This window comes from Megascapheus bottae, chromosome 15, assembly GCF_031878675.1.
Source record: "Megascapheus bottae isolate mThoBot1 chromosome 15, mThoBot2.hap1, whole genome shotgun sequence".
NCBI classification, from domain to species: Eukaryota; Metazoa; Chordata; class Mammalia; order Rodentia; family Geomyidae; genus Megascapheus; species Megascapheus bottae.
This window is the reverse complement of record NC_143523.1, coordinates 2,564,045-2,590,224: the sequence shown is the minus strand read 5'-3', so window position 1 is coordinate 2,590,224 and position 26,180 is coordinate 2,564,045. Positions and strand designations below refer to the sequence as shown.

Genomic DNA, 26,180 nt, shown 5'->3' with positions numbered 1-26,180 from the left:
TTTAAGAGCGAGAAATGCTAGGAAACAGCTCACATTTCAGATCCTCAGCAAGATGTAAGGAAGACCAGCGTGAGCAGGCCAGGAAGGGGGACAGTGCACTGCCCATAGGCGCCTTTGCAGAAATGGCACTTGGGGGTCACAGGTGGAAACAAGAGCCCCAACATCTTGATTGGAAATGCTCCTCCTCCCACAGTGAATTCTGGCTTTCTCCCGGGCCCCCCATTTGGAATGTGTGATGCTCCTCAATCCTGAGTCCTGAGCAGACCTCGAAGAGCTGGCTTGACCTTGAGGAGGTGACCTTTGCCACCCAGCATCTCACTTGGGAACTGTGGAAGTCAGCAATCCCTTGAGGGGCTTTGCGGCAGAGTGCACCAGCCCAGATGGTTTGGCACAAGTTCTGCAGGCCTCTGTGCCCTTGGCTCAGCGAGCCCTGCCCTGGCTCATCTACTGCCTATCTGAGGCAGTGGGGTGGCTCCCTCAGCACAGGTGACCAGGCCCTGTGAGAGGGCGTTCACTTGGGGACACCCTTCATGTCCACCGTCCTCTCACCCAGGCTCTTGGGCCCCAGCACAGGCTCATTTGACATTGCTGAAGTGTTCCCACCCCAGGAGCCCAATGCTTAGTGCCCACAGGAGCTGGGAGCCTGCTGCTGGGCGTATCGGGTCCCCACAGGAGGCTGTGTAGCTTTCCAGAGTCTCCCAAGGTGAAGACATGCTCACTGCTTGCCTCAGCCCTCAAGCTTGGCCAGTGTCACTGGAGGAAGGCCGCAGACCTGTCCTGGACTCTTCTGGTTGCTACATTTTAATGGTCCCTCCTTATAAGCCTGGCTGCCCCAAGTAGAAGGCAAAAGTCATTTCCATTGAACTTTCACCCTCTGTTCTGAGACAAAGAAAGTTCCAGCATTCTGGCCCAGTGCACATCAGCCTACAGAGCTGAGCCTCCTTGGCACGGAGACTATGAGTAGAACTGGAGCTATGGGTGCCATTGAGTCCTTTTGCTGACACTGCCACTGAAGAACAGGAGAGCATAGCAACCAGAGACCGGCAACTGCTTCCTCCCTCGGCCTTTTTTCCACAGCTCTGACAGTAAATGGGCCCAAGTTCATTTTCACCTCTCAGGGCGTCAGGACAACCGCTCTGGACACACCTGAGCTCTAGACAGAGGTTCCGGCCGCATCATCTTCCCAGGCTGGCCTTTGATTTTGCCTGGACGCGAGGGAGCCACTGGTCTCCCGAATCCAGGGCTGTGATTGTGGGTGCCGGCCTGGAGCGTCCTCCATCCAGACAGCACCCACACAGGGGCCGGGAGTCGGTGGAACTAGCATGGTCCTCGTCCATTTTCCTGTGCAGGGCAGCTGGGCCTTCTGTGTGCTGGCCAGGACCTCCTGTCATGCTGACGGGACCTTGGCTCACAGGACAAAAGGACCATCTTCTTTCCTTGTACACACAGCTTGTGCCCACCTTTCTGTGACCCAAGACCCTCGCATCCCACCCCTCACCTCTGGCCACAGGCCTTGCTCGTCTCTGTGCCTGTGTTTATGCTGCAGTCCCTGCCACCCAGAGGTGCCTCTCTGGGGAGCCTATCTGCCCAGCTGCCCCACCCCACACAGGTTCAGCAAGGCCCGTGTTCCTTGCTCGTTGGTCCCTCCTGCTGTACCTGTGTTGGACGCAGTTTCCAGGCTGAACTTCTCCCTGCCGTGTGTAGATGGACGGATGTGCCAGCCTCAAGACACGAGTGGAGGTGGCCAGGCAGAGTCTCAGGGACCTGTCACATCTGCATGGCATGGCTGTTCTGCTGCCCCCCATGCGTGCTTTGGGCTTTCTGAGAGGTTGGTCATGCCTGCCAGGTGCACAAGCCCCCTGGCTGCACTTGGAACTGTGGACCAAATTGCTCGGAGGGCTGGCAGTGTGCCGTGCGAAGCTGCCCGACACAGTGCCCTCTGCTGCTGACCCCGGGTGGGCAGGGGGGGTGTGTGGTGCCACCTGATTACCTTGCAGTGTTTCTGGAGGGTCTTCTGGAGAATCCTTTTGGTGGCAGTCACTTGGTGGTGATGGTCCCTCAGCCTTAGAAGAGTGTCTCTCCTGTTGTGAAGCACTGGGGGAGACGCTAACTGATCACCTGCCCCGGTGAAGAGCAGGAGGTTTGGGTTCCTCCTGGGTGGAGGCCATCCACAGTGATTCAAGAAGCCCCTGTTATTCCTTCTGCAGCCCCCCGGAGACCCTGGCAACTCCCGAGGGGACAGCGGAGCCCCTGCTGCAGTGTGCAGCCTGGCTCGACGCCTATTTCCACAAGCCCACAGCCATGGAAGGACTCCCCATGCCCGCTCTCCACCATCCCGTGTTCCAGAAAGGTCAGTACCCACGCCTGGACGCGCCGCCTTCGGGGAGCCCAGCTCGTTAGCCATCCGTGATGTCACAGCTCATTACTGAGAGCACTGACGTGCTCTTTCCCTGTCCTCTAAACACGGGCGGCACGGGGCCAAGCTGAAGGCCAGAGCACACATCTCCGCCCATGCCCAGTGGTTGTGTTAGTTTTGGCGCGTGGTCACATAATTCTTGGCAAAGGCAGTAAAAATGATGTGTGCAGATCGACTCTTGACTCTTGCTGGCTGAAAGGTTTCAATAGGAACACATCTGAATGGCAGTAAATTTTTCAATAAGCTTATTGTTAACTTAAACTGTCCGCCTGCCAACAGCACAGAAAATGAGACTTGTATGTGGACACTTAGCCACCGCCATAAACTCACTTGGTGACAGCTACAGCACAGTCGTCAGTTCCGCTGTATCTTCCCAGAAAAGCTTTAAATTGAATTCCTCAAACTTACCAGAGTTAGACATATTCTTGAGAGATGAAGGCAGAACTTACAGCTTGTATGTCGTATGAGCCTCAGTTAGGCTTAGAAAAAAGTCTCCGGCATTTTGTTTGAAGCTTCTATTTGTTCTGCTCAACACATCGATACTAATTACAACAGTTAAAATAATTCCGGACTCAAACTAGGAATTTATTTCTGCATAATGACTTTTATAAATAACCACTTTAATATAAATACATATTCAGATGCACATGCATAGATATATACATATTCTTAAGGGAAAAAATTACATTGAGATTTTAAACAAGTTCTGAATTTCAAAGTGGTGCTTCAGGCACAACTAAGGGTATCTAAAGTACTCTTTTTTTTTTTGCCAGTCCTGGGGCTTGAACCCAGAGCCTGAGCACTGTCCTTGGACTTTCTCAAGGCTAGCACTCTACCACTTGAGCCACAGCACCACTTCCGGCTTTTTCTGTGTATGTGATAGAAAGGAATGGAACCCAGAGCTTTGTGCTTGATAGGCTAGCACTTTACCACTAGGCTGTATTGCTTCCTTTACCCACGCCACACTTGAAAATGGGAGCAAGGACAGAGACCCCAGGGCATGGGCACTTCCCTGACCATGCTAACCAGGCCGGATGAGAGAAGAGATAAAACTGTGAATATTTGGGGGGCAAAACAGATCAAAACTACTGCTGGACTGAACTCGACACCTTGTTCTGTCTCCCCTGAATCCAGAAGGCTTCCCTTGCAAGAATCCTGGTTTCTAAAATGGGAGGGGAGGGCATTTGGACTAAGGTTTGCCTTTTTAGGACAGCCTTCCCCACCCCGGCAGGTGAGTTTCTGTGGAGTCTGAGAAGAGGAGAAATGAACTTGGTTCTTGGGTAGAAAGGGCTCCTCTCACCACTGCTTACATTTGGAGTGGGCACCCTGCCAGGGAGCGAGCGCCATCCCACAGGCTCGGCTTCTCCTAAGTGTGCATCAGGTAAACCTTGGAGGCCTAAAGTCTCAGGACAGAGCATGTAGGAAACGGGACCCTGAGTCTCTGAGTGATCTGAGTAGAGGGAAGAATGAGCCTGTGAAAGCCTCGACTTCAGCTGAAATGTGATGGACGACTTGGTGAAAATCACAGAGGCCAGAGTGGCAAAAAGATGCCCGGGTTTTGTCAGGACAGATGGTGGCGATGGCCCAGGGGGCTCTGCCTGCCTGGCACCCACCAGAGTCCACAGAGCTGCATGGCGCAGGCCAGACCGGGGAAGGGGCCTTCTGTCTGCTGGACAATGTCCCGGCCAGGCTGAGCATCAGAACGGAACCTCTCGGTGCCCCCAGGTAGCCCCACTACCCACACAGTGACCCAGATCAGGAAGCCGTCCCTGGAACTCACGTCCCAGCACCGCGTCCCAGCCCCCACTGCGACTACACAGGGCTGTGCCCCGTGCTTAATCAGCCTTGGGGTCTTGGAGATGAGGAAGCTATATGCAGCCTCTGGGGAAGGCCAGGCCAGGCACTGCAGAGCGCCACCAACTGGGACAGCATCCACCCCGCAGCCGCGCCCAGAGCCCAGAAAGGGTCCACAGCCATGCCTTGTGTCCACCACGCCCCTCGCTTCTGGAGAGGTCCACTGAGAGCGCCAGGCATCTGTGGGTAAAGTTATTTCCCACCATGTCCTGGAAGACCTTCCCGTGGGCTGCCTGGGTTCTGAAGGGCAGCCGGTGACCACTGGCCACATGAGAGTCAGAGAAACAGCAGGGCCCGCCCGCGCCCGGGGTTTCCCGCCTGGGATGCTCTGTCTTGGTGGTGCCCTGCAGAGCCCCCGGAGGCCACAGCTCTCCTGGCTCCCTCTGGACCCGTCCACTGCCCGGACGGTTGATTCTGCGCCCCCCTCCCGGCCCTGCATCCTAACTGCTGTGCTGGTGAACTTCATGGGCCAAAGAGCTTGAGGCTCAACGCAGTTAGCTCATCCTGGGTTTCATTTTTAATGCGAGCTCCTGCTTGGTGACCATCCTAACTCCCTGGTGTTTTCTTTGCACAATGCAACGTCCTGACCAGGAGAGAGTTTGTAAACTTCCACTGTACCACATTCAGCACAGTAAACAGGTTTTGAAGTGATCCTTGTATCTCAATCCCATCCTGTGGTGTAGAGTCGGGAAGGCTGTGTATAGAATCCTGGAAATGTTGCCGATGTCTGTGCTTCTTATCCCTCCCAGGAGGCCTCCAGACCTGAGAGGAGTCACTCACGCCTCAATCAGAATGTAATGTATTCATAGGGGTCCAGAGCCTGGGCTGCACTCAGTAGTTGAGCACAAGTCCAGCCTGTGCAGGGCCCTGCGTTCTACCACAGGACTAGGGAAAAGAATCCAGCCTTTGTGAGTACTTTGCTGCTTGCTTCACCCCATCCTAAGCTTGCCCTGCTTAGTCATGGTTTCTGTGTGAAGCATGTAAGTGCACATTTAAGAAGTGTTTTGCTGCTGTGTGTTGACAGCTTAAATGAGTCCTAGGTTCTATCTACCTGTATCTGACTGAGAGGGAGTGAGAGAGTCAGTGTGTGTATGTGTGTATATATATTTATATTTTTTTGCACCCGTACTGGGGCTTGAATTCAGGTCCTGAGCACTGTCCTTTCATTTTTTTAATTCAAGGCTGGTGCTGTACCACTTGAGCTTCAGCTCCAGTTATGCCTTTTTGGTGATTAATTGGATATAAAAGCATCACAGGCTTTCCTGCCTAGGCTACCTTTGACTCTCAGCCCTCATGTGTCTGCCCCTAAGTAGCTAGGATTGCAGATGTGAGCTACCAGCCGCTGGCTGGATAGTTCGTTTTTCACTTGGAAGAGTGAACCAGGTGTGTGTGTGCACGCGTGTTACCAGCTCTGCTGCCAGGTCGGACACTGAGGAGTCCTGTCTAGCCATGGGCTCTGGGTGTCTGAGGGTTAAATGTCACAGCTCATACTTTTGGGGGGAGTTGTAGTGAAATGCTCATCTGTGGGAGGGGATTGTGGTTCAGAGTCTGACGGAAGTGGCTAGACCCCACTCGTGTGTGACCTGCCAGACCCCACAAATGCCAGTGGGGTATCCCTGTGTGGAGCCCTCGGGGAAGTCCACAGTTCCCAGGGGCACCTGGAAACCCCGTGCCTGAGTTTCCTCTGGAATGTGAGGTGATCAGAGCCCCGGTCCCTGGCACAGAGGCTCCCTCCAGGCAGCCAGGTCCAGCCACACAAGCTGGCCAGCCTGCCAGGCAGCTGGGAAGACCACAGAAAAGCCAGCTGCAGGCTGTGCTCAGACCCTGCCGGGGTGATCAGGGACCTGCTTGAAGTAAAAAGGACTTAAAATATTTAAGTTTATTATGATTGCTGCTGATATGAGAAAAATACATTAAGTGTAACTTAACTCTAGCTTAGTAGTTAAAAAGCGCATCTTGGAAAGTTTCTATTAAAAATTAAGTCACCTGGGGCTGGGAGTTTGGCCTAGTGGTAGAGTGCTTGCCTAGCATGCACGAAGACCTGGGTCTGATTCCTCGGTATCATATACATAGAAAAAAGCTGGAATTGGTGCTGTGGTTCAAGTGGTAGAGTTCTAGCCTTGACAAAGTCCAAGGAAAGTGCTCAGGCCCTGAGCTCGAGCCCAGGACTGGCAAAAAAAAAAAAATCACCCTTCATTGCATCAGCAAGCAGAAGGGCCACAGCAGCCATGCTGAACTTAAATCATTTTACTTCTGAAATGATTTCTAAAACATAGGAACTTGTTCATCCTATCTTTTTTAAGTGGGCTTTACACTGAACTATTTTTTTTCTCTTTATTCCCACTGTAGTCGTTAGGTAAGTATGTACTCTCCAAACAAAATATTCACATTAATACGTTTTGGTCATAAGATAATATATTCACACACATTTGCCATGATAAATATTCATCTTCATAATGTCTGTGAACTTTGGAATTATTCCAGCAATAATGGAATTATCTCTGTTACCTAGGTGTGTAGAGTAAATACTATTTTAACAAAATGTGCATAGAAATGGACTATGAGGTATCAATATGATAAATATTGATATAAAATTAATGGCAATCACGGCAGAAATTTCGCAATTGGTTGTAGGAGCTGGAAATGTAGAAACAATTACTGAACTGAAATGCTTTTACATTTGTGATCGTTACCTGTCGCCTTGGGCTCATGCTGACATGAGATGGGAGTCTTCGTCCTAGAGGTAGTGTTCTTGTGGAACACTACCTCAAAAGGGACAGCAGATCTTTGTAGAAGCTGCCTCTCCCTTCCCTCCGGAAGGCTGTGAGTGAGCAGTGGGGAGGTGGAGGCAGGGTGGAGGGTCTCTGAGATGGCCCGCAGGCTATGTCCAGCCCTGTGTGCCATGTAGAAACTTGCTTCTGAAGAAAACTGAAGGACGGAAGGGAGAGGAGTGTGTCTCTTGTCAATATTCCCCAATACTTCATTCAGTGGCATCCAGACAGTGTTTTCCTGCCTCATCCGTACTGAGGCGAATGCTGGCGGTGTCTGGGAGGGAGGACTCAGGTGAGCTCTGCCCTTGACCAGCCTCAGTTTCTATGGCAACTGTTTTTTTCCCCTATTTTAGTCACTACTGTTAATTGGGGCACCGACGCATGTTGCGTAAAAGCCCATTTGTGAACCTGTGTGCACATGCAAACATGTACAGGGTAGGCTCCTTGAAAACGTGCGCTTCTCCCGGGCGTGGCCGCTCTGCGCCCCCCAGGTGCTTGTCTCGTCTGCCTTCCTCACTCTAGCATGGCTTCAAGAAGGCCTAGCAGCTGTGCCCAGGAGACAGAGGAGCTGACTGCAGCCAGGACCCACTTTCCAAAGAAAATGTGCCTCCCTTCTTCTTGTCAGAATAAAATATGCAAGAACCAACATAAATGGCATGTCCCCTCCTTTTATTCCCCAAGAACAGGGCCTTTGATGTTCAAGAGCAGCTCATATTAAAGGCCATCCCTAGAAGGCGATGGAAACCCTACCTATTTATGACAGATGCAAACCGGCACAAATGTAGCTGAACAGGATGGTATCATTAGTTTGTGAATCGCATCCTTGAAAATAACTGTGGAGGGGCCAAATCGGTTTAAAAGAAGATAACAAAATGGTTTAAGCTACTTAGGTTGAATGCCAATTATATTTTAATATTCAACTGAGCATATTTTACTAAGAAAAAAGGTGGCGTTGACGCATGCATAACTCATTGGCAGCGTCGGCCAGCTGTGCCACTGTACTCTCCGCATTGCTTTGCACATTTTAGTAGCATGGTAATTTAGAAGAGGACTACCTGAGTGATGGCATTTTCAATGAGCAGGTAATCTACAGAGAATTTTTATATGGTTATGAGTTCTGTGCTTCAGCCCGGCAACACAAAAATACATCAAGACCAATTACGGTATCAACTTCCAGTATGATACCCTTGCTACGAAAGTGCATGTATTTCTGCCCCAGGCATTTCAAATTGCATCTAATTTGAAATCTTTGGGGTTTTAATTAAATTTCAGAATATATGGAATTCTTCATTAGTACCTGCTCTGAATCTCAGATCACCCCTCTCCCCGGCTCTCGTTAAAGAAGTAGGCTGTGTAAATACATGTTCAGGAGCTGGTCGTTGTGGGCCGGGGTGTTGGAACAGAAATAGTGAAATGCAAAATAATATCAAAAAAAGATTATTAGTCCAGGGAGAGTCTCTTGATTTGTATTTTAATGGAATTTTACATTTCTCTTAATGATTTGCAAATTGTCCTCTGATTATAAGATGCATTAAGCTTTTCATTTTAATGGCAAAGACACATCCATTAGTAGAATTTCTGTCCTGTCTTCTTTTTAGAGTGATTCCCTGCAGCAGATAAATATTGAAACCATTAACGCCTTTGATGTGCATTACAGCCCACGTCTTACACCCATGCACGGCCAGCCACGGGGCTGCAGAACTGAACACCTGGCCGGGCACTGTCTTCACCTGGGGACGCTGAGAGGCTGTGAGGCCTCCTTGCCTTCCTAGAAAACAGGATTTCATCAGGGGCTATTGTTTATTTGTCTTAAAGCTACCGCATTTAATATTATTAATGGCCCAATTTGTATTAAAAAGCTGGTGCTGCTGGTGTTAGGGATGAAGCTGCTCCGGGCTCTGGCCCAGGGCTGGCTGTGACGGCAGCAGAAACAGACACACACACACACACACACACACACACACACACACACACACACACACCCCGCCCCTCAGGAGGTGTCCATGTGGACCTGGCAGAGGCAGAGGCAGACAGTCACTCTCACTGGCCTGGCCACGGCACATGACTTTGGTTTGGCCTCTATGATGATACTGGGCTTTCAGGGCAGGACTCATGTCCCTAGAAAACACATAGCAGCATCTCTGTGAACACAGCTGCAGAATCGTCACTCTGCCCTGCTCTGCCCTGGTTTCGCCTCGGCCAGTGAGGCAGAGACAAAGGAAGCTGCCATGCTTAGAGCACAGAGGAGGTGACTATTTCCCCCTCACGTAACCACCTCTCACTGAGCCTTGGTCCATGGTGTAAGAGGGAAAACTGGACTTGGGGGACAGGGAGGCCTCAGAAATGGCCCTGCAGAGGACAGGGGCCAAGGGATGCCTGCCTAGCAAGTGAGGGTGTGCCTTCCATCTGCCCGCTGCTGTCCAGGGCAGATCTTCTCACAACTGGCCTGAGAGTGTCCACTGCCACGTGGTCTCCTCATATTGGAGGTAGATACACACAGATCTCACAGGATTTAAGGGGACCAAAGTGGGTCCCGAGTCCTTCCCTCAGCATGTTACCCACCTGGGGACCTACCTCAGTGTCCGCTCTGCTGGGTGGCGTGTCCTGTGGTTCCTGGGAGTGCCTGTACTGTGTGTGGGGACTGGCTATTGACAAGGGTGCTCTCCCAGCCACCCGGTGGCCTCAGGACACCTCCCACTCCCAGTCGCTCTGCTGGGCAGCAGTTCAGACCAGGAGGCTTCAACCATAGACGTTCCTTCCTCACAGCTCCGGAAGCTGGAGGTGCATCTGGATATCTGCTGTGTCTTCTCATGGCCTTCCTCACCCCTGGTGTCTCCTCTGCCCCCAGCTCTTCTTCTTCTTTGCCCACCAGTCAGGTCTGCTTCATAAGGCCAGGGAAAAAGTGCTGGGAGCTGAATTGGAGTCATTCCAAGCAGTGTGAAGACCACCAGACTCGGAGAATACGTGGTAGATAATGACTTTGTTACTCTCTTCAATAGTTTCCTACTAAAGTAAAATTAATTTTATTATGCTGTGTTTGGGGTTTTAGTTATAGTAGTGAAATGCATAACAACTGTAGCACAAAAGATACAAGTAGAGAAATGACAATATGTTGTTGTTTCTTACATTATTGTGAACCAGTAGAATGGTCTTTGATAAATCACAGATACATATTTAAAATGCTAGAATACCACTAAAAACTAAAAAGTAAGATGTGGTACCTATACACAATGGAACTTTACACAGCCGTTAGGAAGAATAATATGATGTCATTTGCAGGGAAATGTATGGACCTAGAACAAATCATGTTAAGTGACATAAGGCAAACTCAGAGAGACAAACGGCACATTTCCTCTCACATGTGGAAGCTAGAGCTAAAATACCAGAACACAATAAATTATATCGGTCTCTAGGCTTTTATACAGTAACACTAACGGAGGACACTCTCAAGAAAAGAACAGAAAGACACAGCGTCTATGTGCATCTGATCACACAAAATAATACTTATCAAAATAAACCAGGAAATAAAAACAAGAGGTTTTTTTTTCTTTAAAAAAAACTAAAATTAAAATTTATAGCTCCTAAGCCAGTAAAGTGAAAAGAGAATGCCAATTTAAACAAATCTTAAAAGTAAGAGAAAGGGGAACAAAAAGTTAGATTAGACCACACGGCAATTTAATAGACTTATATTCACCCATATCAATAATTACATTAAATGTAAATGGTCTTAAAACTTAAGTAAAAAGGGCATAGATGAGCAGATTGTTTTTTAGAAAAAAATATCAAGACTCTATTAAATATTTTCTGTAAGACACAGTATACAAGGAAGAATGAGTAGGTATACAAAATGGAAAGAAAAAGAAAATACATCCATATCAGAAGAATATCTGTGAAACTATTTTCAGATTGTATTATATACATAGAGTATCTTAAAGAATTCTGAAAATAAGAGAGTGCAGTAACTATTGAGTGAGCTCAATGATTTTAATACATAAATATAGTTCATATAATAATATAAACTAGTTTATAACTGTGCCACATATAAAATATTTAAAATTACTGAGCAATATGTAGCACCTCTCCACTGAATGGTATCAAGATCTTGGTAAGAGCAAGGACTAGTTACATGTTGGTCATTGGAAGAGATGATACTGCAGAAAAAGTTTCTCCATTAACTTTATATTCAAAGTCCAGTCTCCATTCTTTCACTTCAGTCAAACTTTAAATTCCAAGTAACAAAACTTTATGACTATTCGAAGGGCCTAGACTATTGAAGGCAACCTGGGAGAAAAGAGGAATGAAAGTGTAGGACTTACACTAAATAATTTCAAATGTTCCTACAAAGCGATAACCATCAAGCCTCTAAAATAAGGATCCAAACTTAAAACCAAGATCTTTACTTTCCCATTTGTATGTTTGCAAGCAACGCCACGTAGATCAATGAGGAAAATTAAGTATCGACAAATAGTAGTTAAATCACTGGAGGCCCATCTTCAAACTATGCTTACTTTGACCCCTGCCTCATACCATGTACATAAAATAACGGGGCCTAGAGCCTAAACTTAGGGTTCACGACAGTAAGGCTTTTCGAAGGAAACATGAACAGTATTTTCAAGCAGACATTTCGTGTAATACTAAAAGATTAAAATTGTGAAAGAAATTACCAACAAATTACAAGAAAAAGTCATTACAAAGGAATGATTATGAAAAAGGAAACAGACCAGCCACAGAGTGAGAGAGATTTTTGCAAAATATCTAACCAAGTTCTTATAGGAAAACTATGTAATGGCCCTGTCATTACACAGTAATCAGAGAGCCCACCGCATCCCTGGGCATAGAGAGTTGTCTTCCCATGAATTGACACATAGGCATGTGAAAATGTGATCAGACTTCAGGGAAATGTGCGCTTATGTCACAGTGAAAGACCTAGGCCCAAGAGGGCAGCTGAGGCTGGGCAGACTGGCTGCCGCGTCTGTGAGGGTCTGGAGCATCCAGAGCTGCCACGCATGTTGGTGAGGTGTAAGTCACTGTAGCTTCTTTGGAATAAGGTCTGCACCTTCTCCAAGTCAGTCTTCCCATGCAGTTCGCCGTGGTTTCCTATGTGATTGTCAGCAGTTGGGATCAGCAGATGTCCACCTGTGCGGGATGGCTGCCTCCCTATCTGTCTGCCGGACAGTGGGGAGGAGAGCACAGAGCAGAGGGCCTGGTTCATTTACCAAAGCTCTACAGTTGGCAAACCTGACCTGGGCTGTAAGGAAACGAGAAGTGTCACTGCCTATAGGGTGGTGCAGGCAATAGCTATCTGGGGAGGAGGCATGAGGGAGCGTTTTGGCATGAATCCCAGCATCATGGGCTATGCCGGTATGCGTATTCGTCAAAAGTCATCAGCGGTGTGCTGAAAATGGCATCTATACTTCCACTGTATACGAATTCTACCTCAGAGGGAAAAAGAATTAAATTGATGCTGAACTCTTAATTAGTGGCGTATAAGTTAATGTACTCAGGGAAGGGACTCTGCTGTCTATAGCTAGTTTGAAAATGCAGGAACAATTCAAGGGTAGAAAGGTAGAGGGTAAGGGAAGGCAAGTATAATCTGCGTGGAAAGTGCATGAATATTCACTCATAAATCCTCTGTCTATGTAAAGCCCTTTGTAATGTTGGAGTAAGATGGTGGACATTATGAGGTTTGATTCCAGAAAAGAAAACTGGAATGTCTTCCTGTTCCCAGGTAAAGACAGCTTTTCATGGCCTGTGCTCTGCCGGCTGCGTTCCTGAAGACACCATTGATGGGGCGGGGGGGAGGATAAGGGGGAAGGGCTACCTTTAAGCAAATTCCATGTTCTTGACCAAACCACTCCCCGGGTCACTGTGCTTGGACTTTTCGTGCCAGCTCTGTCATAGGAAGCAGGCAGGTGAGGCAGGCCCTGAGGGAGTCTGGACATGGACTCTCTACCAACAGGAAGCGCCATGGAACAAAGGCGAGGGGATTCGCAGGACAGCCTCGTGTCTTGGTCAGCAAGCTGGAGATGGTGCAAGCCGAGGGCAGAAGGAAACAAGGGCTGGGGGGACAAAATGGCCCAGCAAAGGCCCTACATGTGCCAGTGCACGGAGACCTCAGCACAGAAAGGTGGGGGCGTGGCAAGTGCACTCCGGCATCCCAGGCAGGTGACATGAGGTTGGGGGGGTGGGAGGGGGTGCCAGTGGACTCTGGATGTGCACAAAACAGGTGTAGCAGAGCCATGAGGAGGAAACCCAGCTGGAGGAAGTGGAGCGAAGAGTGAGTGGCCTGGCCTCTTCTGCCTGCTTGTAGAGCCCTGCTGGGGCGGTGGACAGGGAGGGAGGAAGCAACTCTGGTCAGAGTGAAAGCTTTGGGGGTGCCTCGTTGAAAAGGAGGTGCCTGGAGAAGCCAAGCATCGGAAACAAGAGGGGAAGCAGCGGCACTCAGCAGCCCTGCAGGATGCTGTCTGAGGGGTGGGAAAGCCCGGGGCCAGGCCCACAGCCTGCTCTTGCCAGCACACTGGGTGTGAGGTGTGCGTCTTTTCTTCTTCCAGCCTCTGAGACCTTCCACAGCCACTTGCTCTGGTTGAGAATTCAGTGTTCAAATCCTGAGACCCTCACCTGGATGCTGGGCCAGCCGGGAGTTCTGTCAGTCGCCAAGGGTGGAGTGACTTCAGGCAGAGCAGGGTGGCACTAGCGGGGCACTTCGAGATCCTGCAACCTGCTGTACTGTGGGACTTGGAGGTTCTGCCATGGGAATGCCAAACCAGGAGTGCGACAGCGGGGTGTGAGGAGGTCTATGCGCCCTGCCCCACTCCCCGTGCATGGTGTGAACACAGCTGTGCCATGCTCCAGCCCACGTGGCGGCCCTGTGGAGGGCTGGGTGTGGCTTCTCTATGGTGTGCTGGCCCCACCGTGGGCTGTCCTGAAGGGCAGGCACCTGACCCTGGAGAGGGTGAGCGTGGGCCAGTGTATTCTGAGGCTCGGCTGCGTCCTCCATTTGCAGTGGAGAGGAGTAGCAGGTGGACAGCCCGGCCATGGCCAGGACAGCCGTCCCCGACAGCTTCTGCACCCCAGCTTCCCTTCAGCCAACTCCACCTCGTCTTCCCCGCAGCACCACACCTCAGGTGGAAGCTCGCCGCAGCCAGCGGCCTGGGAGGGCAGCTCTGATTTAACAGGATCGGAGGTGGGGACTGGGCCCAGAACAGCAGAGTTGGTCTGGGAGTTGAGTCAGCTTTCTACTGCTGTGACCAGAACCTGAGGGAACTTAGGAGGAGGAAGGATTTGAACCATGGGTCCGGAGTTTCATTCCAGGCTTGCTTAGCCCTGTGACTTTGGGCCTGTGGCAGCCCAGGACACTGGTGGGTGAGCAGGAAGCTCCGAGGACCTCGCTTCCCGCCCCTGTACCTCCCACCCCGGCACCACCTCCTGTAGTAGAGCAGGCTGGAGACCAGTCCCTCAACACACAGTCTCGGGGACACTTCACCTCCACACTGGCCCCAGCGAGAAGACAGGGGTGGGAAGGTTAGAATTGGAGACTGACTCTGGGGGCAGTGCCGTGGAATGGATGGACGAACACATAGAAATGGAAGAGAGAAAAAGCTGGAAGAGGGTCTCCCCAGAGGCTGACGCTCCCTGTGCGGCGAGCCAGCAAAGGTGGCCAGGGTGGGGGATGGAACAGCACAGGCAAGGCCAGCTACCAGTGTCACTGTGGCCAAGGCCGATGGGACGAGTGGGCAGGCTGCAGCCCTGAAGCCGCGTGAGCAGGCTTTCCTGGTGGCAGAAGTCATTTGGGATGATTGCCTGTGCCTCGGCATTTTCCTGCCCCAACTCACATCATCGCCTCCTTTTCTCTCTCACCATCTCCAAGTGCCATGTCAGGGTCTCCCTGGCCCACCACTGCCCCAGCTGTGGTCTCTGCAAGGAAGCCAAGGGCCCTGGACCCAGATCTGACTTGCTCTGTACCTTCAGCACAGGACTGACAGCAGCACACACACACACACACACACACACACACACACACACATACACACACACACACACCTCACACACACATATGCATGCACACACACACACACCCCACAGGCTGCCCACAGCCCTCTCCCCTGCTGCCAGCATGCGCCCGCTACCTGCCCTGCAAGCCTCTCCCCCTCCCCCGTCACACCTGCACAACCTCTTCCTCATTTGAATAGGTGAGAAACCAAAGTCAGCTGCACAATTTGAGCTAGATTCCATCACTCAAAATTCAGTCACAACTTCTTTTGAATTCCTCAGCTGCCCTGAGGCAAAGGCTCAATGTTGATACTGAGATTAATCCCCAAAGAGCCCCTCATTTCTCTGCAGAGAAATTAAAGCTTGCCAGTTTTCCTTTTGCCTGTCCTTCTGACAGCTCTGTCAGTAATGATATGTCTGCTCCATGGCGTAGTCCCCGGCCCGCACTAGAGAATAATTCATTAAGAAATTAAGGGCTCGGCTCCTTTCCGTTGGGTTGGTCTTCAAAAGTTAGCTAATGGCGACGGCAGCATGATTATCAATGAAAAATTATTCAGCACACCCCAGGGCTGTTCCAGACAAGCTGGCAAAGCCGCCTGGGTGGGGATCACTCAGGCTCACCCCCCAGGGTTGTCAGTGTTCCCGGAAATTAAGTGGGGTGACGTTGAATGTGAGGTGTCTGTGTGTAAGGCCGGGAGGGCTGGCTGGGCGCTTTCCCAGTTGGAGAGGAAGCTTATTTTTAAGACTTGGGAAAGCAGCATGAAATATCTGCTCGCAGGCTGCTGGTTTCGCCCCTCCCAGCTGAGGTTTCTAGTGGAATGCACCAGTCTAGGTGGCAGGGGCCTGTGTGCCCGTCCCGAAGACCACCAGTGTAGTGTGGTAAAACGGCTCGGGTCTGGGCTCCACAGACCCATGGCGCCTGCTGCAGCCACGCGGAAGCCCACGAAGCGGGGCCAGAGCATGCGCTCCGCCAGGGAGGGGCCAGCAGTGGCAGAAGGGTTTGCTCCTGCGATGGTGCTTGACCTGCTGAGTCCCACGCAGGGGACTCTGTTGGGGACATTATGGTGACTGGCATATCTGGAGGGTCACCAACCCTGTGGACAGGTGAGCAGCTGCAGAGTGACTGCACTCCCCCTCCAGGAAGCGGCTGAGTGGCGGGGGGGGGGGAGGAGCTCGTGCTCCCGAGCAGAACTGGGCAAGGGGAGATTTCATGGGGCCAGGAAAGCCAAAAGGAATAGAAGAAGCCTCAGACTGGCTTTGAGCGCCTTTCTAGTCAAGGTTAGCCTCAATTAGGCAGTAACAACCTGGGGTCCAGGGTCCTGAGTGCTGGCTCTCCTCTCCCCCCCAGCCTCGGGGGTTTACCCAGTGTATCTCTCTCTTTCTTTTATTGTTCAGAAACCATTAACCCCTGTTCAAAAGTCAGTCATTCAGCTTTGAGCAGAATGACAATTATTTCGATGGTGGAAGTGTTAATATATAATTATTCATATTCATATCCGGATACTCACAGTTTAATCATTTCTCTGTAGGTTTCCCTAAGTTTGTGCTTAAAGTCTTAGGCATAATTCTTCTGTTAAATAAGTGTAGGAGGCGCTAAGTATCGGAAAAGTAAAGGCCAACTCGGCATCTCCTCTACCTGCAAACCCGGGTGGCGTTATGAGGCCCTCCCCTTTCCTGCCTTCAATGCCCCGTGTGGCTGAGGCCCTCCGCCGGCTCCTGGCTGCTCCGGAGGCAGAAGGTTCACTTCCATTTGCTAATGGTGTCATCTGTCCACAAGGTGAGCTCAGAGATTACATCATGGGGCATCAGAGCCAGAAAACAGGGAGCGTCGCTCTTCTTAAATGCAGGCCTCACGCCATGCGGCTGGCTGAGAACCCTCGGTGCATGGATTCCTGAGCATACGCTGCTCTTTCAAACCAGAGGACCCCAGAGGCCTTCGGAAATGAGGCTGTCTACACACACTTAGGATACTGAAAATTAAACAGGAGACTGTTTCAGATGTGTCCATTTATTTAGGAATAACAAATCACTCCCACTTATCATGCATAACATATTTATATGAGAACCACATTCAAGGCAAAAAGCAGTGTTTTCCACTTGGGTAAATCTCTTGAATGACTGCTTTTATGGAAGTTGGCGAGTTCTCGGACTCGCCCTGCATTTGACCTGTCGTGGTGGCAGGTCATGGGCCCATAGCTTCTCTGCATTTGGAGGAGGAAATTAACAAAGATTAATCAGACAGAAAGAATAAGGCATTGCCTTAACATGAGTTCAAAGACGTTGGAGCCTCACGGACACCTAGACTCCCTATATTACACTCCGGAATCACCAAAGCAGTAGGCTCTTGGCTTCCGCTGTTGTTTTATTCTTGGAGATGGCAGCACGAGTCTCTTTGGGCCTGCAGCTAGAAATGTGTGCAGCTGCCTCAGCCTGCTGGCCTGTGCCACATACACAGACTGAGCTCCAGTACCCTCAGCTCAGGACCAGCTCAGAGACAGTCCACGGGACTCCTTTCCGTCTGTTCCCATGCCTTGTCACTAAAGGGGGTGGCTGAAAAACTGTCTCTAAATGTCGTGCGTGCTTCCTTATTAGTGGACAGAAGGGCTATCCCAAAGGTAGCATCCTGGCTTCCCATGTCTCCTCCTTCTGGCCCTAGGACACCATGGAACGTACCCAGAGTACGTCACGGGAGCAGCCCACCTGGCCCAGGAGGCCAGCCCAGGAAAACAGGGCCTTCCTGAGCCGTCAGGGGCCATCTGTGGACAGCATTGCAGACAGAGGGCACGAGGGCCCACTCGGCCCCAATCCAACACCCTCGCTCTATCACAGTTAAGAATGCCACCTAGAAGGTGGACAGTGAAGCCCCTCAGTGCATGCAGCCCCTGCCCGTGAGGCACTGGCACCCTGTGAGCCCAGCTAACCTTCCATGGCACTGGCACAAACCATCCCCAGCCTTGGAGAGAAGGGGAAGTCTCGTAAGCGGATCACCTGGTAGTGGTGTATGCTCATCTCAGTCAGGCAGGGAGGCTGAGAGGCCTGCAGGGGACTTGTCCTGCACGCCTGTCCTCCCACCTGTGACGTGACTGTGCCCCTCCACCTCTTGTCACCCGCAGCAAGACAAAGGCAGCTCTCAGGACTCCCAGGAGAAAGCATGTCGGCACCTGTGTCACCCTTGTGTCTGACCTGCACCCCTCCATCCTGGACAGGTTAGTCACAGAGGTCAAGGCACACGGGACCCAGGGCCCTGGCAACCAGACACAGCCCTAGTCCTGACCTCAGAGCCCAGCAGGGCAGCAGCAGCTGTGAGGTCCAGCCGGTCTGACAGGCCACCTCCAGCTCAGGGTGTGCGGGAGGCGTGGCACCCCCCACTGGCCAGGTTGAAGGCGACACCTAGGGCAGGGCGGGCCCTGGGAAGCAGCCAATCTCTCCTCCTCCATGAGCTGCATCCTCCATGGAGAGGAGGGGCGGGGAGGGGTGGAGAGGGAGGGGGACAAGGAAAAGATTTTTGCAGAAAGTGTGACCTAGATTCCATCTTAAATAGAAAGTATTCCCTAGTGCCCTGAACTTAGAGGACAAAAACTCCCTTTGATTGAAAGAAAGGTTTCCTTTCAGCTTTTCCTAAAAATTTGCTTTTCAAATTAACATAGACTGAAATTGCCTTTTTGTGGTGTGCGGCCTTGTGAATTTTAATACACGTCTGGACTGTTGTGACCACAGCCAGCAGCAGCAGCCAGAGCAGTGGCATCACCAAAGACACCCTGCTGCTCTGCTCCCAGGTCCAGCTTCCAGCCCCACCCTGGCTCCTGGCTGCCACAATCCGGTTGCCATCAAGAGAATTCTGTGTGTTGAACCATAGTTTGGCACCAGACACTGGTAGCTCCTGCCCGTAATCCTAGCTACTCCAAAGGCTGAGATCTGAGGATCGCAGTTCAAAGTCAGCCCAAGCTGAAAAGCCCCTGGGAGACTCTTGCCTCCAATTAACCACCAAAAACAAAACAGAACAAAGATGGCGCTGTGGCTCAAAGTGGTAGAGAACTAGCCTCAGCAGAAGAGCTCAAGGTAGTGCCCAGGTCCTGAGTTCAAGCTCCACAACCAGCAAGTAATCAACAACAACAACAACAAAATAGTTTTGGTCCGGGACAGAAGAGAGCAAAGCAAGTGGCACCATTGACTTATGAAAGCAGTATTCCCTATACATCACCTTTATAATCACAATTTTAAAAAAGAATACAGGATTCAGTGTACCAGGTGTGAGAGGATGGTGGAGTTGAGATAAATGATGAGAGAGTGATACAAGATGTGCCATATGTTAAACTGAAACCCTTTTGAACAACTACTTAAGGGCAATAATTGCCAAGGTCCTGTGGCCCATGCCACTAATCCTAGCCATTCAGGAGATCTGAGGATCACAATTCAAAGCCAGCCCATTGAAAAGCCAGAAATGGAGCTGTGACTTAAGCAGTAGAGCAGCCGCCTTGAACAAAAAATCTAAGGGATAGTACTCAGACCATGAGTTTAAGCCCAGTACCAGAAGCAGTTTTTTTAAAAAGACAGTAATAAAAAGAATATCATCTAAGTGGAGTTGGGCAATACTAAATGACCTTTGGGCCTGGTAGCTTTCAGTCAGCTTAAGGCCTCTGAAATGTATCCAATTTGTGGCATATATTCAATCGTACTCCAGTGTGTCGGTATACACCTATTTATGGATCTTTTCTTGTGTTAGCTAGTCTAGTAGATATGTAATGATAGTCATGATGGAAATGTGCATTTCTGTAATAGCTAGTTATGTGGGGTATCTTTTCATGAGCCCATTGGCCAGTACTCGTATGTCCTTTGTTCAATCTAAGCTTTCATCTCATGTTTAAGTAGGTGGCTTACTCTCTCTTGGGTGAGTTTTAAGAGTTATGATTTTAGCTATCACTCCTTTCTTAGATGTGCTGTTTATGAGTATTTTTCCTGTTTGATAACTACTTTGTTTTATGGGGTCCCTTTTTAAAAGGATCGTACCTTTCATAGCATGTCTAAGAACTTTTTGATTAACCTCAGACCATGAAGATTTTCTCACATGTTTTCTCTCTAAATTGTTTAGTTCCGTGTTCTGTATTGAGCTCTATGATACATTTTATATCAACTACTTCCATTATGGAAATCTAATTTTCCAGCACCACTCTGAAAAAAAAATATTCTTTGCTGGCTCACATTTATAATCCTAGCTTTTCAGGGGGCTGAGATCTGAGGATTGCAGCTCAAAGCCAGCCTGGGCAACAAATTCCTAAGACTCTTATCTCTAGTTAACTACCAAAAACCCAGAAGTGGAGCTGTGGCCCAAGGTGGTAGAAGAATGCCAGCCTGAGAAGAAAAAAAAAAAAACCTAAGGAACAATGTCCCTGAGTTCAATCTCTGACACCAGCACAACCACCAAAAATAATTATTATGTTATTATACTAATATTATATTCTTTCTCTCCTAAAATGCCTATTTGTCAGTAAACGTTTGTCCATATGTCAGAGGTCTGTTTTAAAAACCTCTGTTCTACTCTATATACCCAGAGATGAATTTCTTCACACTTGTTTCCTGTCACAGCATGGCAAGACAATGTAATTTCATTACTTTTTTCTGTCCATTGTTAAATATTCTGGGTATTGTAGAGCCTTTGCCTTTTGATGTAAATTTTATAATTAACTAGACTGTAGCAATAATAAAGCCTCCCGGAGTTTTATTGGAATGGCAGCAGAACTATTGATCAAATTTTGGAGAATTCAAATCTTTGAAAGTTGAGAGTTTGATGGACATGGTGTAACTTCCCAGTTATTCAGATTTATTTTATTTTGTCAGCATTTTGTAATTTTCAACACATCTGATTTTGGTTGGAGTTATTATTAGTAACAATCAAGCAATGTATTGGTAATTTTTGCCTCAAATGGCCTTGCTAATAAATTCACTTACTAATTCCAAGAATCAGGAGACAGAGATTGCTAGGTATTTTTCAAAACTAACCATAGTGTCTCTAATCTGAGACTGTTGTCGTTCTTCTTTCTAAAATATATGCCATTTATTTTGGTGCTTTCTTACATGTCAAGGACTTCCATTGAGATATTACATAAAAGGAGGAAGAATAGACATTTTTGCCTTATTCCCAATCTTGAGGGAAAATCATTCATCTTTTTAAAGTTAATTGTGTCATCTGTAAGTTTTTTGTAGATACCTTTATCAAGTTGAAGAAGTTTATTTCTCTTCCTATTTTTCTGAGAACTTTTATTATGAATGGGTGTTCATTTTTTAAGTAATCATCAGCCTGTTTGATATGATAGCATAGCCTTCATTAGGGTGTTAATATAGCAGATCATATTCATTTGAAGGGACTATTTTAGAAGTTTCAGATCTACAGAAAAGTTGAGAAGTTAGTACCATAAGCACTAACTAAAATCCCACATCCATCTACCCACTTAAAATTAGGCCATTTATATTTATTATGATGATGTACTGGTTGTTTTCCCATCGCTGAGACAAAGTACATCAAAAGGTGAATAAACTACTTTTAGGGAGAAGTTTTTCTTTTGCCTTACAGCTCCTATGGTAGCCAGAAAGGAGAGGTGGAAGACAAGAAGGGGCCAGGGCAAGAAGTTGTCCCCGTGACCTTACTACTGCAACTGGCCCCACCTCCTCCCTGCCCCTTACCACCTCCCAACAGTGCCTTCCCATGATGGATCCATCCAGTCACGAATCCGTTCACCAGGCCAGAGCCCACACGACGGCGCCATCCCAGAGGATGGCTCTTCGTGCCGCACAAAGCCCCAGGCCCTCAGTCTGGTCAAGTTAACACTGAAGATGAACCATCACAGAGGACATTTTATAGTCGAAACTTTGCATCCGAATGGCATGTTTGTTATAAGCAATGATTGATAACCAACACTGATCCCCTGTTTTAACTAAAGTCTGTGCTCCACTCCTATGTTCTTAGTTTTCACCTCCTATCTTTTTTTCTTCTGGGATCCCACATAGGACTCCACATTACGTTTCATCACCAGGTCTCCTTAGGCTCCTTTATTGTGAAAGTTTGTCTGACCTTCCTTATTCTAGACAGCCTGGAGAGTTTTGAAGAATGCTGGCAGCTACGTATGGAATAGCCCAGGTTGGGGGTTTATTAAAGGCTTTTTCCAGTTCAATCAAGAGCTCTTGTTTTCAGGAGGAAGACCACCAGAAGTAGACGCCATTGCCCTGAAGTCAGATGAGGGGTTCATGCCATCAGCGTGTGTTGTGCTGCTGTTGGCCTCGGTCATCTGGTCCAGTCATGTTTCTCCACCCTAACTTCCTCTCAGCCTATGCTCTCTCAAACGTTAGTGCTCTGCACACCCTCGTTGGAGGAATGGGATGTAGGTTTGTCCTCTTACATTCTTTTACCCATCCAGTCTAGCCAACCGTTTGCTTTTATCAGCAGGGACTCATGAATATTTATTTTCCTTGTTGGGCTGCAATGCAGTCCTGCATCTTGTTGCTCTAATTGATCCCACTTTGGCTCCCGGGAGCTCAGCCAGTTTACTTCCCTGTCTCTTTGGAAGGGCCCCTCACTGTGGTTGGAGATCTATCTTTGTTGTCCTGTTTCAATGTTCTGAGCAGGTATTTGCTTTCTGACACTGCAAGATGCCTCAGGCTCATCAGAAATGCCTCCTGTGGAATTCCTGGGTGTCGGGAAGAAGGCCAACTATTGAAAGGCTTTGGTTCTTTTCATTATAAGATGGCGTTAGACACCAGGGTCTGGGCTCTGGGTGGGCGTCTTGCTGCAGGGAAGATCCTTCCAAGTCTCGGGGCTGATGGATTGGTGAGCTCGTGTGCTTAGCTGCATATGCTTGTATCATGTCTTTCTATAGAGGCTGTGCATTCTCTTGCCCTGTGATGTGCACATCATCAGTACCCCTTCTTTTCCCTATCTCCCGGGCACAGAGCTGTACAGGCCGGCTTCTACAACTCTAATCTGCTCCCACCTCGACCTTCCAGCCGCTCTCCCAGGCTCATCGGTGAACTTCCATTCACATGGAAGAGCCAGGCTCTGGCTCCACCGTGCAGTGTGAGCTCCTGCAGCATTCTGAGGGTGGTTCTTGTGGGTGCCCGTGGAAGAGAACGTTTTCAGGTGGAGTTCAGTATTTGCGCACAGCTCCCCACTTAGCCCCTCGTCTTGCAGACTGCTTGTTTCCAGAGTTCATAGGGAGTGCTGAGCATCCCCACGCCCTGTCCTGAGCCAGGAAGCGTCAGATTCTTTTTCATAGTCTGAATGTCTTCCCTGAGGGCCAGTCCCCTGGGCATTGTGTCACAGTCGTCTCTCCCTTGCATAAGTTGCCTAGATTCTCTGTGCCGTGGATTCCTGTATTGCAGTGTTTCCCTGGTTATAGTAGAGGCTACTTTCACAAGCATCATTTCAGCTGTCCTTGTCCTGCACCCTCCCCTACCCCCTTTTCCTGCTTCTGCCCTGCAGCACCCATCTCGGGTTTTGGTATAGCCTTGTCTTATCTCTCCTGACTTACTGTATGTTCCCTTTTCATACTGAGAGCACGCTGAAGGTTCCTCTGTGTCCCTAGAGGGCTTGATAATTCATTTAGATAATTTCTCATTATGTGACCATATCTCAGCTTGCTTATCTAGTCCAGGTAGGGAAGGGCCGCTTCCTTCCCTACAGTGAATAAAGCTGCTCTGAACACTACAAGCAAGCTTCTGTGCAGACAGAGTATTCACACCAGTTGAGTGCCTACCTACGTAGCATGGTGAGACTGTGTGGAGCTTTGTCAGAAGTCAGCAAACCATCCCCCAGAGCAGCTGTGCCACTGTACCGTGCCACCGCAGAGGAGAGGTACCCTGCCCTGGCCGCCCCTTGGTGTGATCTGTTTGGGAACTTTCACCTTCCTACTCAGGTGCTTTAGTGTACAATTTCCTGAAGACACATTAGGTTAAATGCCTTTCTGTATTCTTATTTTTCATTTGTTACTTTTGTCTTGACTTTCTCTTTTTTTTTAATTGGATTGTTTGACTTCTTACTGCTGGATTTTCAGAATTCTTTGTATATTTTGGATACAAGGACATTGTCAGGTATGCATTTTGCATTCTCTCAGCCTGTGCGTGGCTTTTCTTTTTTGGACTCTTCAACTTTGTGGAAGTTTTCGTTTTAATAAAGTTCACCTGAATTAATTCTCTCTTTCATGGATTATGGATCTAAAACTGCTTCTCAAAAACTCTTAAAATGTCTATGATTTTCGTCATTTAGATTTATATCTTTACCACTTTTGTAAAAGGTTTGGAGTCTCTGCCTAAATTTTTTTCTTTCTTTTGCATTTGGTTCTCAGATTGGAAAAGCAGTAGTGTACCAGCCAGGTGAGCAAGCTGAGCAAGTTAGAGGCTCAGAGTTCACAGCCTGGTAATGGACTGTAAGTAAGAACTCAGGACATAAGGAGAGCTATTGGAAAATGGGCTTAAAAAATAAAAAGAAGAACTGTAAAAACCTTAGTGTCAAAACCACACAATTAGGGCTGTTGGCTGATTTTGCGTTCGAGGCAGACGGTGTGAAATGCCCGTAGTGGAAGAGGGCTCTGCCACCTCGTGGGGGCCTCGGTGGGCCTGTGCTTCGCTGTGGGGAGCAGTCTCGACCCGCGCTGTGTTTGCGTCGGCCTGTGTCCATCCACAGCACCCTTCTGTCCTGTAGCTTCAGATTCAGGTCCCTCATCTTCAAATACTCAATCAGCCCTGCTCTCTTATGCCAACTTTACCAATTTTTTTTTCCAGTAGGATCTCAGTGTGGCGCCCTGGTTAATCTGGAACTCACACACAGTGCAGGCCATTCCCCCTGCCTCTGCCTCACAGCCAAGTTCTGCCATGCCCGCCAGACCCACCACCCTACTTAATTTGATGTCTGGTTCTTTTATATATTGCCAATACTCTGCCAAGACTTTGGGATCCATGTTCACAAGTTATGTAATTCGTAACCTGGGCCTTTTTATTTCTATCTTTTTCTGATTTGCATACAGAGGTAATGCAGGTCTGATGAAGTCCTTGGAAAAATAGAAATCTTCACTGCTCTTCTATTTTCTAGAAAAGATTATGTTGAATTTGTGATGGTCCTTCCGTAAGTATTTGATAGAATTCACTGGTGGATTCATCTTGGTTCTAGACGATTGTAAATTATGAACTCGGCCTCTTTAATTATTGTAGGATTATTCACATTATCAATTTCATTTCGGCTGTGCATTTCATTTTGATATTTCCATTTCTTCACTTCCAGCACTCCTTTGGAATTCCTCACTGGCTTCAGGCCGGGGAGGCCTGGGCCTCTCTGGCTCCACTGGCAGTGGTCCATCCTGCCCTGCCCCTTGCTCTGGAGTTGCGTGTGTCTGGGCCGTTCGTGTCTTCTCTTCATACTCTTCCTGTTGTGAACTGGGGGCTTGACACAGCACCCAAGGGGACCTCTGAGACGGTCTGTCACATGACCTCAGCTGAGAAGTCAGTGGCATTTCCATATGTACACAAGTTAGAGGAAAGCACAAGAAAGGTAGAACATTGTTCAACTACTGGCAGCACAGAATCAGTTGTCCTACCTTGTGGGTTGTGTGGTGGTATTGATAGAGGCAATACAATATAATACCTTCCCCCCAAGCAAGGGGAAAAGAGTCAAATGCTGTAAATAATAATAACAATAACAACAATAAGATTAAAGCATCTGAAAGAATTAAATGGTAAGGAAAACTCAAAGCTGCCAAGTAAAGAAATATAAATAATCTTATTTAAGATTATGAGATCCAGGCACTGATAACTCATGCCTGTAATTCTAGATACTCAAAAGGAAGAGATCTGGAAGATCATAGCATGAGGCCAGTCTGTCTAGGAAAGTCCAGAAGACTTAGATAACCAGCAAAAAAGGAAGAGCAAGGCTGGATATGGCTGTAGGCAAGCAAACATAATGTCATGAGTTCAAGCACCCCAAGAATGAGAACCATTGGGAAATGAGCTTTAAAAAAAAAATCTAACATGGAATCAGCACAGATGCCCCTCAGTGACAAATGCATCAAGAAAATGTGATACATATATGCACAATGGAATTATATTGGGCCATTGGAAAGAATGATGCTGCATCCTTTGCAAAGAAATAGAAGGACCTGGAAAAAAAAATC

The 26,180-nt window shown here is 48.6% G+C and overlaps 1 protein-coding gene across 1 annotated transcript in view; it reads left to right on the top strand.

Moving 5' to 3' along the window:
• The window catches only part of Mgmt (O-6-methylguanine-DNA methyltransferase), a 205,407-nt gene that overhangs the window by 170,164 nt on the left and 9,063 nt on the right, over positions 1–26,180 (top strand). Inside the window, exon 3 of the mRNA XM_090346826.1 lies at positions 2,208–2,350. Within this exon, the coding sequence (XP_090202952.1) occupies positions 2,208–2,350 (143 nt within the window). The remainder of the gene's footprint in view (positions 1–2,207; positions 2,351–26,180) is intronic.